This window comes from Capsella rubella, unplaced genomic scaffold (genome assembly GCF_000375325.1).
Source record: "Capsella rubella cultivar Monte Gargano unplaced genomic scaffold, Caprub1_0 scaffold_3, whole genome shotgun sequence".
NCBI lineage: Eukaryota > Viridiplantae > Streptophyta > Magnoliopsida > Brassicales > Brassicaceae > Capsella > Capsella rubella.
In genome coordinates, this window is record NW_006238921.1 from 8,971,155 (window position 1) to 8,991,206 (window position 20,052).

The 20,052-nt window shown below is 37.2% G+C and overlaps 4 protein-coding genes across 4 annotated transcripts; 3 read left to right on the plus strand and 1 right to left on the minus strand.

The window, feature by feature from the left end:
* Positions 1-519: 519 nt before the first annotated feature.
* LOC17891339 (non-lysosomal glucosylceramidase) lies at positions 520-7,664 on the plus strand. Its single transcript, XM_006296619.2, has 19 exons — positions 520-991; positions 1,095-1,194; positions 1,310-1,420; positions 1,528-1,584; positions 1,743-1,819; positions 1,912-2,011; positions 2,200-2,273; positions 2,361-2,461; positions 2,543-2,646; positions 3,086-3,139; positions 3,225-3,280; positions 3,367-3,405; positions 4,331-4,472; positions 4,651-4,835; positions 4,954-5,021; positions 5,208-5,280; positions 5,360-5,421; positions 5,544-6,759; positions 7,108-7,664. The coding sequence occupies exons 2-19, from the start codon at positions 1,114-1,116 to the stop codon at positions 7,358-7,360; spliced, it is 2,853 nt and encodes a 950-aa protein (XP_006296681.1). The 5' UTR covers positions 520-991; positions 1,095-1,113; the 3' UTR covers positions 7,361-7,664.
* Positions 7,665-7,991: 327 nt separating this feature from the next.
* On the plus strand, positions 7,992-13,320 carry LOC17892410 (glutathione reductase, cytosolic). Its single transcript, XM_006297445.2, has 17 exons — positions 7,992-8,101; positions 8,293-8,459; positions 8,701-8,765; positions 9,008-9,077; positions 9,316-9,387; positions 9,882-10,085; positions 10,308-10,381; positions 10,473-10,556; positions 10,759-10,846; positions 10,954-11,035; positions 11,369-11,442; positions 11,516-11,623; positions 11,769-11,833; positions 12,127-12,240; positions 12,414-12,513; positions 12,859-12,912; positions 13,010-13,320. Exons 2-17 carry the CDS (start codon positions 8,319-8,321, stop codon positions 13,103-13,105), a joined length of 1,491 nt encoding a protein of 496 aa, XP_006297507.1. The 5' UTR covers positions 7,992-8,101; positions 8,293-8,318; the 3' UTR covers positions 13,106-13,320.
* Positions 13,321-13,628: 308 nt separating this feature from the next.
* LOC17890605 lies at positions 13,629-16,995 on the minus strand. The gene is made up of 11 exons (XM_006297936.2): positions 16,855-16,995; positions 16,677-16,751; positions 16,192-16,287; positions 16,025-16,100; positions 15,832-15,930; positions 15,643-15,713; positions 15,435-15,542; positions 15,200-15,319; positions 14,553-14,655; positions 14,161-14,369; positions 13,629-13,983 (listed from the first exon to the last, which is right to left on the minus strand). Exons 1-11 carry the CDS (start codon positions 16,906-16,908, stop codon positions 13,915-13,917), a joined length of 1,080 nt encoding a protein of 359 aa, XP_006297998.1. The 5' UTR covers positions 16,909-16,995; the 3' UTR covers positions 13,629-13,914.
* A 218-nt stretch (positions 16,996-17,213) lies between these two features.
* LOC17892074 lies at positions 17,214-19,347 on the plus strand. Its single transcript, XM_023785940.1, has 4 exons — positions 17,214-17,692; positions 17,784-17,898; positions 17,991-18,105; positions 18,497-19,347. Exons 1-4 carry the CDS (start codon positions 17,592-17,594, stop codon positions 19,240-19,242), a joined length of 1,077 nt encoding a protein of 358 aa, XP_023641708.1. The 5' UTR covers positions 17,214-17,591; the 3' UTR covers positions 19,243-19,347.
* Positions 19,348-20,052: the final 705 nt, after the last annotated feature.

Below are 20,052 nucleotides of genomic sequence, written 5' to 3' on the forward strand. Positions count from 1 at the left end.
AAGTCTAATTGTCTTAATCTTCTTAACAACAACATAAAAATGTTTTTAGACAATGACACAAAATACCTCAAAAATGTTACTTTTCAAAAAAAATTGGGAAATTTGTTTATTTTCCCGCTACAAAATTTGACATTTGAGTCTGATACGTACAATTTGTGTTAAATACTTTTAAAACACGTCGATGTCGCTAAGAGTTTAAGGGAAAAGAAATATTAATTCATCAACTAATCGTCTTAAGACAACTGAAAAATGTCAAAGACAGTGACATGATTTACTAAAAAAAATAGTAAAAATGTAATGTTGTCGAAAAAGACAAATACAACAAATCTGGATTATCTCTTTACGAGTTGTGTGATTATTATGTTTAAATCAATAATATAGCATAATTAATATACATTGTGATATCCAAATCCAAACTCTATAGATTATTAAATAGATATGGTCGGTATGAAGATTCCCAATTAATAATAATGTTTAGAATAAGTGGTCTATAAACGTGGTTGATTAGATTATAAAAAAAGAAGGGTCAAAAACAACACTTTTGACGAAAATATAAGGACTGGAATGCAAAACAACGTAAAGCAAAAGTTTTCTCTTTCGTCTTCTCTTCGTCGTCACTGGCTGAACGCACGCAAATCAAAAGCACTTGCCACCGTATGAGAAGCTTGTTTCTGACGGTCCATCCTCCGCTCGCCACGACTTCGCCACGTCAGCAGTCTCCTTCTTCCTCGTAGATTCCTTTTCAATCTCACCAATTTCTGAAGATTCGAATCCGATTCATCTCCTTCTTCTTCTTCTGAGAAAATCTCATCGGAGGAATCGGATTTCGTAATTTTGTTCTCTTGTCTATTCGACGTGACAATCGAATTTTCCAGATTCGTCCTTCTGATCTGATTTAGATTGGTACGAGTGAAGACGGCTTTGATTCAAATCGGCTGCAAATGGTTGCCTGAAAAAAAGACCTTTTTGTTCTTTGATGTAAATTCAAGGGGTAACAACAACAACAACAAAAAAATCGAATTTTTTGAAGTGAAGAAGCATATGCAAGTTTCTGTGTTGATTCTGATTGTTACCACTTGCTTTGATTATATCAGTGTGGAATTTTGAGAAGATATGGTAGGGGCAACTTTGTTTCACCGTAGAAAGCATTCATGGCCGCCTGAGGAGTTCATCAGTAGAAGTACCTTGCAATTAGTGAGTCTATTTTCAAGTTCTAGTTTTAAAATTTGGATGCTGAGAAAGAATCATTACGATTGAAGACTTGGACTTACATTTTTTTTCTTTGTTTTTGGTATCCGCTTGTTTGTAGCTTGATTTTGATAGTGCTGCTCCACCAGCACACGCATGGAGGAGGAAGTTAAACTGTCATGCCAATTTACTAAAAGAGTTCACTATTACGTTTAGGGAAGCAATTAAAATGGTAACCAAGACATATCTTGTTATTTTTCCAAATTCTAGATTTGATTTAGTTTGTAGTTTACTAAATGGAGTAGGGTTGTTTCTTTACTTCTGTGTACGGAAGTACAGGTACGCTTGGGGATACGATTGTGGTCTTATGTCCGAGAAGAGGCCTCTCATGGAAGGGTAAATTTCTGGAACAATAGAATTTCTTTTACACATACCGTTATATTTCATTGCACATAGCCTTTTTTTTTGGAAGAATGTTAAAATGTTTATGTTGGTAATATTATGATGCAAAGTTTTGGTCTTTGTTGTGGAGATTTAACTTCTGATTGCTACAGAAAGCACCTATTGATCCTTTCACCAAAGAGAACTGCAAACCATCTGCATCCCAAGGTGTTCCACTCGGAGGAATGGGGTACGTACGCAGAAGATATCCCTTCATTTTTGGTTTTAACTTGCCGTAATTCCGTAGTTTAGGTTTGACAGATGCTGCTGGTAAAATTGCAGAAGTGGAAGCATATCTAGGGGATTCCGGGGTGAATTTAAGCAGTGGCAAATTACACCTGGAACTTGCGATCCATCACCTATGATGTCTAATCAGTTCTCAGTAAGTTTTCTTCTGTGGTTACCCATGTTCTGAGCGTCATTCACCTAGTACGCGCTTTTGCTAATGTTTGTTTCTACTACAAATTATATATTTTTGATTGTAAAGTATGTGCCAAGTTTTTAATATGTGTTATCTAAACCTTCTGACTCTTGTGTCTCTTATTACATTTATTTGTCCCATTATTGCAGATTTTTATTTCTCGAGATGGTGGACACAAAAAGTATGCATCAGTTTTGTCTCCAGGCCAGCATGGAAGTCTAAGGTAAAGACCTCCTTTGTAAATATCCTCTAATTCAATGATGCTGTTTTTTCTTAATTCACGTACCTTAGATTGGTTTCATGTTCTCAGAAAATCGCATGATAAAGGTATTTCTTCATGGGGATGGAATCTGAATGGCCAGCATTCAACTTATCATGCTCTATTCCCTCGGGCTTGGACTATATATGATGGTACAAACTTGCAAGACTTCGTTATCTAAAGCTAGTATATTTCTCTCGGTGTATCACTTGTAACGGTTCTTTTATTTGTAGGTGAGCCTGATCCAGAATTAAAGATTTCATGCCGGCAAATATCTCCCTTTATACCAAACAATTACCGAGATAGTAGTCTTCCAGCAGCTGTTTTTGTATATACTGTAAGTAATCTGTTCATCCAGTGCATATACACATGGGAGTGATGCCACCTCAGTGAAAGCATGTGACATAAGAATGGATATACATATTAGGAAGGAAGCTTCTCAATATTTAGGCTGTGCACATTCCACATGTAGTCATCTATAGTGATGCTTTTTCCTTAGATTAGTAGGTAATCGAATTGCCAATGCACATGAACTTGGCATGGGCTTGTTGTTGTAGCCGTAGCTCAGACCACAGATGGCTTATTTGGTGAGAGATTCCACCTTTCTTAGGAATGCTATTGTACTTAGCCTTGTTAAATATTTTTGATGGCGGAAGCAAGTTAGATATTGAAACTCTACATATCCGTAAATTATTATATTATGAAATTGTTAGAGCATAAATCCCATTCAAACAAAATCTGAGGAAAACCTTATGACGTACACTTTTTTGTTTTAGTTGGTGAACACTGGAAAAGAAAGGGCAAAAGTCAGCCTCCTTTTCACTTGGGCGGTGAGTTGACATCTGAAACATTGCAAGTACATTATATCCAGAACTGCAGAGGGGACATATGTTTCTGACCTTTTATGCTGTGCAGAATTCAATGGGTGGGACTTCACATATGTCAGGAGGTCATGTGAACGAGCCATTCATGTACGAATAGATATGCGCCATCTTTCCATATGTGATTACGGCTTCAAGTTGATGTCTAACTTTTTTTGGTTCCTTTTTCTTTTCAGAGGCGAAGATGGGGTCTCCGGTGTCCTCTTACATCACAAGCAAGTCATTTTACCCTAATAACTATATATTACTATTGGTTTACATATATTTCATGGTAGATTCAACGCTTTGAAAGTGTGGTCCATAATGCCATTATTTCTTGGTGTAGTGGAGGGCGATTAGGAAAGCAGTACCGTAAGTGTTATTCGTTAAAAGCAGTACCACTGCCTAGATTTGAAGTATGCAAATAATTGATCTGATTAACTAAGCAAAATCTACAGTAACTCATCATTAGAAAGTTTGTCAACTAAGGAGTAAGGATACCTCATTGGTCATAGTAAATGCACGACACAGAAAATAACTACTTGAGCCAGAGTCTCCCATCCAGTGATTAGGACCAAATTGCTCCCTAGATAGACTTTTTTTTTTTATGTGTGAAGGCTCAATCTACTGCATTCAGACTACTAGTGTACCGCTCTTATATTGTTGTATTATCTGTCCAGGTGTATGTGTGTCTCCTTATCTTTCAATTCTTTCTTAGCGTGATTCATTCTTCTGCTGTGTGAATAGTTAATTTATCTTGGAATATTAACTTTCCCAGTGCAGTCTGCTTTCATTCAAAGCGTAATTGTGTTGTGCATGTGTCTGCATAAATATATAGTCTAGTCATATTCTTTTTTCTGTCTTCTTTTGAGTGGGTGCTATGCTTGATATCAATATACATGATTTTATCTTAGATTCAAAAATTTTGGAATGCATATTATCCTTACTTAACTGCATAGAGAAAGGATTCCCAAGTAAACAATTTCCTACAAAACTTCATACTGGTGTTGCTTGTCGAGTGTTGACAGTCTTTGCTGGCTTATCAGTTCACATGCTCCCTTGATGAAGTTGATCTACTAGAGTATACTCTTATTGCAGTAGAAGGTTGTATTCTTTACTCTAAGCGGGTAGATTTGTTTGGGATATGTGATGGATATGCAGGACAGGCAAGGGAAATCCTCCGGTTACATTTGCGGTTGCTGCTTCTGAGACGCAGAATGTTAATGTAACTGTTTTACCATGCTTTGGACTGTCTGAAGATAGTTCTTTTACAGCGAAAGATATGTGGGATACAATGGAAAAGGTGATTTTCTTTGTTATCATCGTTATCATACTATGTGCATCAATGCATGTCGATTTCATACTTTGTGAAAAGATGCTTTTGACTTTTTGATCTTTGGTCTGAATTGTCAATCGTATGAGACCATAGGTTTCATATATAATTATAAATGAGACTAATATTGAGTTTTTCAATCTAAAAGGATGGAAAATTTGATCAAGAAAACTTCAATAGCGGGCCAAGCACACCTTCATTAGCTGGAGACACGATTTGTGCAGCAGTGTCAGCTTCGGCATGGGTAGAAGCTCATGGCAAGTGCACTGTGTCTTTTGCTCTTTCATGGTCGTCACCAAAAGTGAAATTTTCAAAGGGAAGCACATATGACAGGTAAATAAAGTGCAGCATTAGTAGTCTCTTCCTAAGGTTGACTACCTTTATCACCAGTGCATTGTTACGTTCATTGTCTGAGTTCTGTTTTCTGTCTTTATCCGTCTTTGGTTTGCAGGAGATACACTAAATTTTATGGAACTTCGCCAAGAGCAGCACTGGACCTTGTGCATGATGCACTGACAAGTATGTTCTATGGTTCTCTGATGAAGTGTCATATGCTTCACTTAAGTTACCTCTGTTCTGTTTGGATGTATACTTGATATTGCTGTCAATTGAATTTGTATATGTTACGCGCACATTCAATTTGTTTTCCACCTTCTGTAGACTGGTGTTTATGCTTTATTGACTAGCACTGGTTTTCAAGCTCAGATTACAAGAGGTGGGAGGAAGATATTGAGGCATGGCAAAATCCCATTCTCAGAGATGAAAGACTCCCTGAGTGGTAATCGCTTTGGAACCTAATAGATCTTTGAATACTTTGCTATCTTACTGTTCTTCCTGAATTATTTTCCTTTTTGTAGGTACAAGTTCACTCTGTTTAATGAGCTTTACTTTTTGGTTGCTGGTGGTACAGTTTGGATAGGTATGCGTCTATATGCCTCTTCAAAGACAAACTTTTGAGTGTTAAAACTGTGTCCTTTAGTTTAGCTAAATTTTGTTACCTGGAAACTATTGTATCACCTTATCAAAGGTTTTCTGTTGCAGACTCTGCTTCACTCGATTCCAATAGGAGTAGTCATCATCAACAATCGGGTTTCGGAAATTCAGATGGTAAGGCGAGTGGACTTGACATTAATGATCAACACAATAACCTTGGTAATGGCAACAGCGTTGGAACAAAAAGCAATGGTGAAGTATCAGCTATTCATAACCGGAATGGTTTATTTGTCGACACTCGGCATGTAGATGATGGCGATGATGTTGGCCGGTTTCTGTATTTGGAAGGTGTGGAGTATGTGATGTGGTGTACGTATGATGTACACTTTTATGCATCATATGCGCTCCTTATGCTATTCCCAAAGATTGAACTAAACATCCAGCGAGATTTTGCGAAAGCTGTGTTGTCTGAAGATGGAAGGAAGGTTAAGTTCCTGGCAGAAGGAAATGTTGGAATTCGCAAGGTCAGAGGTGCGGTTCCTCACGATCTGGGGATGCATGATCCGTGGAATGAAATGAATGCCTACAACATACATGACACAAGCAAGTGGAAAGATCTTAACCCAAAGTTTGTTCTTCAGGTATATAGAGATTTTGCAGCCACAGGAGATTACCAATTTGGAATAGACGTCTGGCCTGCAGTTCGTGCTGCTATGGAGTACATGGAGCAATTTGATAGAGACAATGACGATCTAATAGAAAATGATGGTTTCCCAGATCAGACATATGATACATGGACTGTTCATGGCGTTAGCGCCTATTGCGGTTGCCTGTGGCTTGCTGCTCTTCAAGCTGCGGCGGCAATGGCTCTCCAAATCGGTGACAAATTCTTTGCTGAGTTGTGTAAGAATAAGTTTTTGAATGCAAAGGCAGCACTGGAAAAGAAACTCTGGAACGGATCATACTTCAATTACGACAGTGGGGCAAGCAGCAACAGCAAATCTATACAGACTGATCAGCTGGCTGGTCAATGGTATGCTGCATCTTCAGGTCTGCCTCCTATATTTGAGGAATCCAAAATCAAAAGCACTATGCAAAAGATCTTTGATTTTAATGTGATGAAGACCAAAGGAGGCAAAATGGGTGCTGTAAATGGGATGCATCCTGATGGGAAAGTGGATGATACGTGCATGCAGTCACGTGAGATATGGACAGGTGTTACTTACGCAGCTGCAGCTACTATGATCCTCTCTGGAATGGAAGAACAAGGATTCACCACTGCTGAGGGAATTTTCACAGCTGGCTGGTCAGAAGAAGGTTTTGGGTAAGTATTCCTTCTTCCTTATATCCGATCTATTACATGTTATCTGTATCAGAAGCACACACTCACATAGATATACATATCAAAATGACACTTTTTGATACTGAATATTGGAAAGTAGTCCTTGAATCACAACAGTTAATAAACCTTAATACATGGTTGGAAAGTTTCATATATAGTCTCTTAGAAGGTATACATAATTTAAAAGTAGATGACAAGATTAAACGGTTGATGGTGTCTATCCATCAAGTTGTAGAAACAGTAAAGACAACAAATGGGCTGTATAAAGGTGTAATTTGGTGAGTAATACTCAAGCCTGACAATGATGTTTTTCTCTGAACCCGAATACAGGTATTGGTTCCAGACACCGGAAGGTTGGACAACGGATGGGCATTACAGGTCATTGATATACATGAGACCGCTCGCTATATGGGGAATGCAATGGGCCTTATCTCTGCCAAAGGCAATTCTCGACGCTCCTCAGATAAACATGATGGACAGAGTTCACTTATCACCTAGAAGCAGAAGATTCTCTCACAACGTCAAAGTCGTAAAACACAAGGCTAAGTGTTTTGGCAACTCAGCGTTAAGCTGTTCCTGCTGAAATCCAAAATCTGTTTTACTATAACATATAAGTAAATTCACATCTCTAATAATACTATTGGAGTAACTTAAAGAAAAAAAGAAGAATTAGCTGAGAAGTGAGAGGATCCTGCCGAGTTGTAATATTAATAGAGAGAAAAAGGTGGGAGAAGTTTCCATTAAAGAACATGGAAACGTTCCTTCAAGTAAAAAACAAAACATTTTGGTGAGAGTCTGTATGAAGAAAGTTTGTAACCTTGTTTATGCTTGATTTTAATAAGTAAACTGAGAAGAACAAGTTGTGTTCTTCTTCTTCTTCTTCTTTATTCTACTGTTTCATTAACTCTCTCTCTAGCTAAACGCCATTGGCTTTAAGAAAAGACACGTCAGTGGCTATAATGATCACACTACAAGGTCTTCGGTCTACCCACATGACGCTTCAAAGCGTCGTTGTTGAATTTAGACCATAGAGTTTTCAAGATTCTATTATCTTCGTTTAAAGTAGCTTTCACTAGCTTAGCATATGGTTTCGTAGGGAGCACTAAGTTGATGATAAATAAATCCACGTCGGCATCATCATAAGGTATAACAATTGAACAAGCCTAATTATGTAATTAGACTGATCAAACCTTATTTAACAGATCCGATTTTTTAACATATAAACCACACACACAATCATTTATTTCTCTCCGTATCAGTGTTCTCTTCCTCTTTGGATCTTTTTAGTGTTCTTTTCTTACTCCATCGCTTTAAACGCTTAAAGGTACACACTTTACTACTCTCCTTTGCTTCTTCTTTGATTTTCATCATCGTAGGTATAGAAAACCTCGTCTCCATCGATCGGGTTTATTATACTGATTCGAGATTCACTGTGTTTGTTTCTTTGTTTGATTTTGTTATTTTTCCTGTTTTTGTGATTGATCATTGATTGGGTTTTTTTTGTGTGTTTTGAAGTTTGGATTTTCTGATTTTGGACAATCATGGGGAGGAAGATGCTTGTTGATGGAGAGGTTGATAAGGCGACGGCTGAGGAAGCCAATTATGATTTCGATTTGTTCGTAATCGGTGCTGGGAGTGGTGGTGTTCGTGCTGCTAGGTTCTCGTCTAATCATGGCGCTAAGGTGATTTGATTCTTTTAGGATCGTGAATCATTAGTGTGTGTGTGTGTGTATATGTCTTTTTGTATGCCAAGTTTTGTTTTTTCCCAAATGGAATTTGTATCTCTGAGATCTTTTATTTGCTGTGTTCCGTTTTGATTTTTGATTGTGGTCTCTTTTGTGTTATGTTTGTGATATCTTTTTTTTGTTCTTGTCAATTATGCTTAATTTTAATGTGGTGTTGTTCTGTATATCAATGTTTTAGGTGGGTATCTGTGAGCTTCCATTTCATCCTATTAGCTCAGAGGAGATTGGAGGAGTTGGTGGAACGTAAGTTGTCTGCTATCCGTATTTGCTAGCTCTGGTTTCTGGTTAATGTATGAAAGATAGTTGCTTTCGTTTTTTCTTCTGTTCTTTGGTTGTAAGAGCCATGAACCTTTTAACATATGGAACTGTTCTGTTACATTTGGGTGAAACTATTATAAAATAAATAAAAAAACTTGTTAAAATGTGTGTGAGATAGGGCTTTTCTAATCTTATACTTTGGTTTATTTCTACTTTTGGCGTTTCAGCTGTGTTATTCGTGGTTGTGTTCCCAAAAAGATTCTGGTTTATGGGGCAACATACGGTGGTGAACTTGAGGTAAGAAACACTTTTTCCTTTTAATTGCCATTTCAGTGTCTTTCTTTTAGCTGTAAGAGCAAAGGTCCTCATTAAACATTTTCTATAGGATTATTTGCGCATTTGCGTTGCTGTTCAGTATATTTTTAGGCTATATGTTGTTCTATTAACAGTTTGGTTAGAAAAAACTAAATCCTTAGTCATGTCAAATGAGAGAAAATTGTATTTGACGATGTGTGTTGTGGTTTCCTGCTGACAGGATGCTAAAAATTACGGGTGGGAAATAAATGAGAATGTCGACTTCACATGGAAGAAGCTTTTGCAAAAGAAGGTATGTAGGAATTTACTATAATGCGTTAATTTTTCTATTTTTTTATGAGCTGGGTAAAATATTTTACATGGGTAAAATATAATGATGTCATGGTATACTTGCACTTCGAAAAATATTATCACTTTCACTCTAAATGCTGAACTGGCTCTCTTTATTCTGTAAGTTGTGAAGGGCATATGATGAAATTTTTTGAAGACAATTGATTTTTGGTTTAACTTTTTGGATGTTTTGGTGGTAATAGCAGTATAGGTATAGTGTTAGATCCCTCAAAAAGAGAGAAACTATTAAAACTCTGGGATGTACAAGCCCTCATATTTTTATTTTGCAACCTGCTGAAGATATATATATTTTTTTGGTCAAGTATGAATGTTAAATAGTGCGAAATAAAGTTTTTTCTATTGTGTTTAGTATGCATCTGAAGATTGGATATCTTGGTGATGTGACAAATTTGATCATAAATTATCAATTAATCATCTTTGATTCCTTATGTGCAGACTGATGAGATACTAAGACTGAATAATATCTATAAGCGGTTATTGGCAAATGCCTCAGTGAAACTGTATGAAGGTGAAGGAAGAATAGTTGGTCCCAACGATGTGGAGGTGAGACAAATAGATGGCACGAAAATAAGCTATACCGCAAAGCACATATTGATTGCAACTGGCAGTCGGGCACAAAAGCCTAATATTCCTGGACATGTAAGTTCTGTTTACATGTTATTTTTTTATGTACGATAGTGTGTTGTACTTGGTATTTATGAAATCATTATCCTCGAACTAAGTTAGGAAAGATTTTAATAGGAATAACAGACACATCTGTATGTTTGTAATATGATTTCTCGTAAAATTAGTCTGCGAGAAAAACTCTAAACTCCTATGTAGGGAAAGACTGATTTTATGTACATAATTTTTCTTTTATAGGAGCTGGCAATTACATCTGATGAAGCTTTAAGCTTGGAAGAATTTCCTAAGCGTGCTGTTGTGCTTGGAGGAGGGTAATGCCTTCCTCAATATTTCCCCCCTGATGTACCAAGCATGCTAGTTGTTTCAATGGTTTAACCCTCTTTTCTGTTTACTTTAAGTTAGGTACATTGCTGTGGAGTTTGCATCAATTTGGCGTGGAATGGGAGCTACGGTAGATCTATTTTTCAGGAAGGAACTTCCATTACGGTGCGATTTTACTTTCTGTCATTCTCTTTGCAGTGAATATGAAGTCCCTTTCAAAATATATCTTCCAACTTCTCAATACATCGACCATTCCTCTTTTGTCACGTGATACAGTTTTTACCTTATATTTGACTCTCAGTCAAATTACTGATAGTCCATCCCTTTTTCTTCTGCTTCTTTTCTCTCTAAAATTCTACATTTTCAGGGGTTTTGATGACGAAATGAGGGCACTAGTTGCGAGAAATCTTGAAGGAAGGGGCATTAATCTGCATCCGCAAACAAGTTTGACTCAGGTATCTGAATATGTTGGTTGCTTTTCATGTTTCGTTACTATATACAGTTCCTTTCACTGTTTCATGAGTTCATCCGTTACTGAACATACAATATTGTTTCAATTTAGTTGATAAAAACAGATGACGGGATCAAAGTCATATCGTCTCATGGTGAAGAATTCATGGCAGATGTCGTACTCTTTGCTACTGGTAATATTTTTTATGATGTGATTCTCTAATTTCTATTTGACCATAATAAAGTAATTCTGTTTCTGTTCTCTTGTCTTGTAATACATTGCGTGGCTTTTGGGTTTATAGAACTGTAGTTTTCTTTCATTCTGCTATCCCAATACTTGAATGTTTTGTGCGATTTGCTTCCTCCCTTGAGCTTTATTTATGAGGGATCTACTTGTTATTGAATATTTCTTGGAGCGTGATTGGTATCTTGGTGTTCAAATTACTGAATTATTATAGACCAGGAGGCTCTGTGGCTTTTCCTCTACTAGCTGTCTAATATATTTTTTTTGCTTATATTTGCTACAGGCAGGAATCCTAATACCAAGAGATTAAATTTAGAAGCGGTTGGTGTTGAACTTGATCAGGCTGGAGCTGTGAAGGTAGTAATGAAGTTCTTATTGTTGCAGATCTTATATTACTCTTGCAGCTACTAATCCACTACATTATCCTCAGGTTGATGAGTACTCACGCACTAATATACCTAGCATATGGGCTGTGGGAGATGCCACAAACCGAATTAACCTTACACCTGTAGCGTTAATGGAGGCCAGCTGCTTTGCGGTCCGTGCCTCTTATGCACTAATAATTTACACTAGTCACTAACCATTCGAGAGTTGCTCCCACCACCAAATATTTCAGCTTTTTGGTTTGAAAATGTCTAGTTATGTAATTCATTTGCTAAGTGGGATTGTTTTGATCTTTGCAGAACACTGTTTTTGGTGGGAAGCCTACTAAAGCAGACTACAGCAACGTAGCCTGTGCAGTATTTTGGTAAGCATTCTTTCTGATAGGAGGAAATTTAAGTTTTAATTTGTGTCATATCACCAAACACTAGTTGCCTTTTACTGTAGTGATAGCTTAAAGTATGTGTACTATATACCAAAACAATCTCTCGTTTTTCTATTACTATCTGAACTCTATATGTGAATATAGAATTTTATAAAGAACTGAAAGTACTATACAAATAGTTCTTCTATTTTGGCATATGTTTTCACAGTGGTATACCCAATTCAATCTGAAGTATTTATAGAGGTTTCATTTTTTTTGTTTCTTCTGTCTACCAGCATACCACCACTAGCTGTGGTAGGTCTCAGCGAAGAAGAAGCAGTAGAACAAGCAACTGGGGATATTCTGGTTTTCACCTCAGGTTTTAATCCCATGAAGAACACCATTTCTGGGTATGAAAGCATCGAAAGTTCTAAATTTTCTTAAAGTCCTTATATCGGCCCACACAGTTCTTGATTTCATTTTGTAGAATCTTTTCGTGATTCTTCAACATGCTTGCACCTGATCTCTCTTTGAAGACTCTATCCTTCTCATTGATCTAATCACATTTTTAATTTGGTGATAGACGGCAGGAGAAGACATTGATGAAACTAATAGTTGATGAGAAGACTGATAAGGTTATTGGAGCATCCATGTGCGGTCCTGATGCAGCTGAGATCATGCAGGTAAGTTTTCCTAAATAATATCTTCTACTTTCATTCTATGCTTTCACGGTGAGTGGTGCATGAGTGTATTCCCACCTTATAATGTAAACTTGTGAGTTTGTAACGGTCAAAAATCATATATGGGGTAGTCGCTAAAATGATTTAGGTAAATTTGAGATTACAACGTGTTTAAGCTTCTGAGAGCTAGGAAATTTTCTTCTAACCCACCTAGGAGATTCAGGGTAGAAAAGAACATGATTTGAGCTTACTGAGTCTTACGAAGATCATTTTTAAAGTTCGTAATCGATTTGAGTTTGATTATTTGGTTGCTTATGCTTTATATCTATCGTGTGTTGCTCAATTCAGGGGATTGCAATTGCTCTTAAGTGTGGAGCAACTAAAGCCCAATTTGACAGCACGGTAAGTAAAATCTTCGTGGAAAACATTTTTAGGAAAAAAGAAGTCCAAACAATTCTCTAACTAATAATCAAATGAACACTGTGAAACAAACACACAGGTTGGGATACATCCATCTTCTGCAGAGGAATTTGTGACAATGCGCAGTGTGACCAGACGTATCGCCTACAAACCCAAACCTAAGACGAATCTATGAACCGCAAAAATATAAAGAGACCATAGCAGGAAAAACTCGGTATACTTAGTTTGATCAGAGAGTCAGACAAAAACATGAGTTTCCTCATACTCATGTCCCCCCCCCCCAATAAATAATTTATACTCTTTTTGGTTTGTTTGTTGATGTTTCTCTTCATACAACATGTGAAAACACAACTTCTTTTTTATTGCTAGAAGAACTTAATTTTCTCGAAATCTCTTTTAATTTTCGTTTAATTAACAGATGACGAAGGAATTGCAACTAATTGAAATCATTTCACTACAAACCAGTAAAAATCTAAGTACCTTAATTGGTTTGGTTAGTTTTGTCCGAATGTAAACGACTTCTTGTAGTCGCATGGTGGTGAAATAACTAGAAACGAATTTGAACTAAATTGGATAAAACTGAACAAAACCTTGTCGGGGCTGACATTTTGATGCATAATAGAGACTGAGCTCCTCAGACACATTGCAATAATCTATTCAGATTCCATGATCAAAAAGCTCTTACAGGAAACAGGATATTACACGAAGTGCCCAAAGTATGTTTTATTAATAGGACCGAGACTCAAATGTATGTAACAAAGAACATAAATATAAGTAGAGAATGCAACCAATATGGCAATATACACAACACATCAACTGCTCTGGCCACTAAAAGTTTCATCCTTCTCTTAAAACATTCAAATGACACTGGTTTCAATTGCGGCCAGTTGAGAAACACGGCTAGATACACACAAAAAGATGTAAACGAACGACCTGGAGACAGAATCGGTGTCCGGTTGCCGTTTTGAAGCTCTATTTCATCTCTTAATCAAGTTTCACGTTTGAATATAAAAGTGTATCCTTCGTCAAAGGCATGTACATAAGGAAGTAAACCTGCAACATCCATGATAAGCATGTCAACTTCCAGAAAATTGATAGGTTCAGTGTTCAGTTACGAATATAATATACGAGAATTCTTTGGCAGGCCACTTTAGGTGGAAAGATACAACTCTACATTGGCCAAAGAATCTGTTTGGTAGTCGTTCATTGATAAAAGTTATGTGATCTTACCCCAAGAATAGTTGCAATAAGAAGAATTATTCCAGTCAACCATGCAAGAGTCAGCCTAACAAGTAAAACTTGAGCGATAATGATTGCACTTGGAATTCCCTCAACTTCCGCCATTGAACGTGCAGATGAATGAGAAGACCCAATGCTCAGAAGATTTGCTGAAACTTGATTTACCCTCTCATCAAGGACGATCACCCCGACAATTTGGCCTGCAAGAGCCCATATAACTCTAAGATTACTTAAATACAGTTAAGAAAAAGAAAAATGTTCAAGAGGATTTAGCAATTTAAGATTTCCGTTGAAAAGTTTTCATCCTACAAGTCCACCACCTTGAACTACTTTCTACTGCAAATCTTAAAAAACGAATTTATTAAATCATAGAGACAATTCACCTTTATGAGATGTCTCCAACAGATCGAATAGCTTTGATAGGGTGGCAAGTAATACATCCATCCCTTGCTTAGCCATACCTTGTCCATACTCCTGTGCCAAAGCCTGTAATTTCCAGAAGAGAATAAATGATATTAGCCACTGACACGCTTTGCTAAAAACACAAAAGACAACTACAGTAACAAGATGGTTCAACAAGAAAGACATTTTCAATTTTGATGAACTTAAAGTAGCAGCAAAGCCTACAAGCTGTCACGCTTTTGATCACGTAAATATGCGAACAAATCATTGAGAAGACAGCTAAAGACATAAACTCGTTACAATGTCCTTATTAGTCTTGCGATCCTTTGGATACACAAGTATAAAGACAGTTAAACCGACTACAACGAATTCAAAAAACTTCCAGTTCCCAGAAATCTTATCATGATTCACTTTTGAATTCTCTTTTGTAAAATAGCTAAGCAGGAGTAGCTGAAAAAGAGTGCACAACCAACAGCCATTACGGATCAATAGAAATGTCATAAGTTTTCCAGAGATTTAAAGGAGATACATTCACGAATACATTGAACTTCCACCCTCCAATATATATCAAAACTAAGACAGTGAGAAAACCGGAAAAAACAGAAAAACAAAATAAGAATGCCCTTACATCGATACCACCAAAGCGTCCAACTGTTAATTCAGCAGTTCTCTCAATACCCTGAGATAAAGATTTTCTGATATTCTGATATAGACCCAAAAGGTTCAATGCATATTTCCTCTCTGCTTCCTGCTCAGGGAAACAAAAGTCATGCCTTCTTCATATGGATATCAAAATATCTTCAGGCAATGCAGAAACCTCTCCATTGTCAAATCCTACAGTTTCATGGAATTAAGAGTATTACCTTTTCTAAATTGAACTCCACATTAGCACCCCCAGCCAGAGAGATACTCAACAATCCAGACAATGGTTCAGCAGAACCAGCAACATATGATCCACCCAACCAAGATGCCTAAGGATATTATAACCACAAAATTAATTGGTGGTCACGTTAAAAGTAACAAGGAAAACAATAGTGTTTGCACTTAGAATGACAGGTGCTGTTAACTTACAAAATCAGTAATGTCCTTGTCAGTCACATCAGATAAGGGTTCATTGACAGACACAACAACCACTTCACTGTCTGCAGAATATGAAAAGATTGTCAGAATATATCCAAAACAAGACTCAAACCAAAATGAATATGATTAGAAACTAGTCATGCTCATTAGATACTTCTGCTATTCAAGCTATCATCGCACCTGAAAGTTCAATAGTAGCTTTGTCAGAGTCAGACTTTATATGGCTCCTTACGGCATTGCTCAAGAAAGAATGACTGGGCTTGGTTTCCACAAGCGCATCTGCAAGTAAAATACAAACACTTGAATGTTTTACAGTTTCAAAATTTTGGTTCATGACAGAAAACTACTGCTTTTTAGTGTGTTATTCCCATACCATCAGCTCCAGCGATTTCTAGCACAAAAGCAGCCTGAGGCCTATCAAATGGATTAGGCTTTAGGATCTTGTTCAGCTATAACAAAATACAAACAAATAGATGATGAAGTACAGAACTCAACCCACAAACAAACAAAAAAGCAAACTTTACTAGAAAACTCAAAAACCTTAGATGAGCCATCAGCTGTCAAAGTTTCTGAAGGTGCAAAACCCAACAAGGCAGACACTGCTGCAGATATTTCAAAGGGGGACATAGAAATCGCCTGTAGATTTCAATTCAAGGAAAGAGGTTAACTTCGTGTCATAAAGTCACAAACTTGAGTACGATTCAAACATAAATATGGAATCTATCCATTGATCTCTCATCCAAAACTACAAAAGAAACAAAAGCAGACAAGAAAGCTTCAAAATTGGTGCTACTTAAGACCAAACAATGGATCTAATTGTATTACTTCGTTGAAATCCTGTTTCCATTTACTACATTGACCTGATCTACACCCAAACGAGATAAAAAAAAAAAGGTAGTCTAAACAAAACCTAAACCGAAGGAAACGCAACCAGTAAACTCGTATCATTTCCAGAAACAATCTCCAGATTGAAATATAAAACCACCAAATCGTTCATCCACTTTTTTGGGAGGGAAAGCCATTACCTCACTGGACGATCGTGGACGAAGATATTGGTTACTGGATCCATCAATGAAGAAAACAGAACCACTAGCTTCTCCCTATTCACAAACATCGATCCAATTCATAAAAGTCAGATCCACAAGTCATTCCGTAAGGGTTGAGAAAGATTCAAAAGTATTCAAAAATAATAAAAAAACGAACCCTATAATTTAAGGTGAGAAGAATAGCAACGACGAATACGTAGAAAGCTTTCATCTTTACAACGAGGGTCGACGGAGCGAGAGAGAGAAAGAGAGAGAGAGATCGGTGTTATCAGGCGAGAAGATGTTTTTAATGGAGGAGACGAATCCAGATTTCTGAATCAATCAGAAGTGGTAGACACAACTCCAAAACGTCGTCGTTTCTTATGAATAATCCAAAATCCGGTTTATTCAATTCCGGTTTAGTATAATATAATCCAATCCATAACAAAAAACGACAGTTAGTACATAAGGGGTAAAACAGTAAAATCACAAAACTGGTTCGTTTTAGAGAAGCTGTCCCGAATCATTTAATCACATCACAACACACCGTTTCCATTTCCAGAAACGGCGACGATGGAGACATGGCTGAGCTAGCTTTACAACGATCGGAAGATTCCACAACGATGATGGTGATGTGACCGGTATGAGCTCGGGAAGACGAGTTTTTCAAACGATTCAGAGCTTTAAAGCTTCAGATCTGTTTCTCTTGGATCGGTTAGAGAGATTTTTAGGTTTCTTTTTTTGTGTTTTTTCCACACCATTGAGCGGTACTCGTTACACCGGAACTCTCTGATCGGAAAATACGCCGGAGATTTTGGCCGATTTGTTAGATTAGTGAGTGAGTCGTTGCTTAAGTGTGTCACTGCTTAGCTACTAAGCGCTGTCGAGGTTTTAGGAGTTTGAAGAAGGAGGAAAATGCCGAGGCCTGGACCTAGACCTTACGAGTGTGTGAAACGAGCTTGGCATAGTGATCGTCATCAACCTATTCGTGGTTCCATTATTCGCCAGATTTTCAGGTTTTTTTTTCACTCAAGCAATAGTCTCTTAAGTTTTCGATCTTTCTTGTTTTGTTTCTTAATTTGGGTTTTTTTTTTTTTTTTTCTGCAGGCTGGCCATGGAAGCACACAGTGCAGCCACGAGGAAGAACAAGGAATGGCAGGAGAAGCTTCCTGTGGTTGTGTTAAAAGCTGAGGAAATCATGTACTCTAAAGCCAATTCCGAGGTTACTAATTTAGAAACCTCTTTGTGGTTGTTTTCAGTTTTATAAAGCCAAATGCTTTTTTTTTACTGACTTTGGATTTTGGTTTCCATTAGGAAGAGTATACAGATGCTGATACTATGTGGAACAGAGTAAATGATGCGATTGATACTATTATTAGAAGAGATGAGAGCACTGAAACTGGTCCTCTTTTGCCTCCTTGTGTTGAAGGTACTTTGCCTTTTTGTTTTGCCTCTTTTAACTGTTTCAATGGTTCTAGTGAAGCTTATGCATTTGAATCGTTATGGTAACTGCTTAGAAGTTAGTAATCTTGTCACGGTGAGGCTGGGATTGAACCAACTTGTTCAAAAGCTGCTGTATCTATGAATTAAACTTCTTCAAGAGCTGTGTGTTAAATGTGGCTTTTGCTATGGTTAGCTGCTCTTTTCAATGGCTCTAGTTAAGCTTATGCAATTTGATAGTTATGGGATCTGCTTACAAGTTAGTAATCTTGTCACTGTGAGGTCGGGATTGGAGCCAACTTGGTCAAAAGCTGCTGAATTTATGAATTGAAAACTTCTCTAAGAGGTGTGTGTTTGATGTGTTTTTTATCTATGGTTAGCTGCTCTTAACCTGGGATGCATTGCTGTAAGAGCTTCAAGAAGCCAACGACATAGTAACATAAGGACCTACCTCGGTCCAAAACTCCAGGAACCGGTTTCTGCATCGCCGAATGAGCCGCCGTACCATCATGACTATCATCATCAAGCTCAAAAACCATCCACTAAACCAATCCATACCTCTCAAGCTGCGACCCCAGTAGATGTACTTGATGATAACAACAAGCGTGTAGCTGCACCTCGCGGTTACCCATTTCTACACGAATCCATGCATATGCATCAAAAGCCATTGGCGATAAGACAAGGAACTACCACTGCTCCAGCTCCTTCTACAGCTCCAGCTTCTATTACAGGTCCAGCTCCTACACCAGCTCCAGTAAAGTTGGGTTCGGTCTATCCTTTGTATTACGGTGGTAATCATCAGACTCAGCAAGTGGACATGTCTATTAGAGCCCCTGAAGCGCCCATAATCATTGGCATGCCTATTGGCATAAAACCCCAAGAAGAAACAACAGAGAGGGTTTGTGATTTATCCTTGAGGCTTGGTATATCTTCAGTACCGTCTACAAGAAGAATAGATGTCGGATCTAGTCGGGCTTACCCGAGAAGTAACCAAGAAGAGTTATGTTTATTCTCTTCTGAGGTAAAGAAGAATGATAGGTTTGATTGGTTTTCAAATTGTGAAGGTCAGAATCCAGGAGACTCGAGAGTTAAAAAGCACAAAACATTGTGTGGAGACTTCCACTAGGATTTGCTTTAGTTTTTACTCAAACCTTGTAAAAGCCTCAGGGTTTATTGGTTAATATTTTATTGACTCTACTAGTTTAGTTTTAGCTTCACTTCAAAATGATAATGATGCTTTTGTTAAATTAATAACTCTACATCATCAAACTGAGATTGGGATTTTGGCAACGTACAACAATTGTGTCATGTATACAAAATGCATATCTAGATGTCAACTTTAGTCCGTTTCTGGCTCGATTCATCATCACAGACACAGACACATAAACTCTTGAAATGAACATAACTATAAACTAACTAGATCATGCAACTTTGAAGCGTCACTAAAATATTGGTTGATGTAAAACATTTGTACCAGTGCTAATAAGAGAATATCCCCTTTGTAAAAAGTATGGTACACTCGTGATTCACGAGTCGTAAACATGCAATAAAACTAAAAGGGAGCCTTGTAAACTCCCAAAATAATGTATAAATTAAAAGTGCATGAATTGGATATCCTTTACGTACGAACCCATCTCACGTAAGATTACCGTGACACCTCTCAGTGAGAGGCTCTCACAATCAAACCTCAACTTTGTTTCCTCCCTTATTACTTTCATGATTTTGTATAATATTTCTCTCTTTAATTAAATACCTTCAGTCAAAAAAAAAAAAGAATTTCCTTTAATTTGGTCTAATATTTTTTCAGAAAATTGACAAAATTTTCCAAAGCTTGTTTTATTTCAAAGAAACTCCGAAAGGTTTCCAAGGATTCTCCGTAGAATTTCCAAAGATTCTTGGAGAATATAAATATAATCGCTAATGTGTTCATTGGATT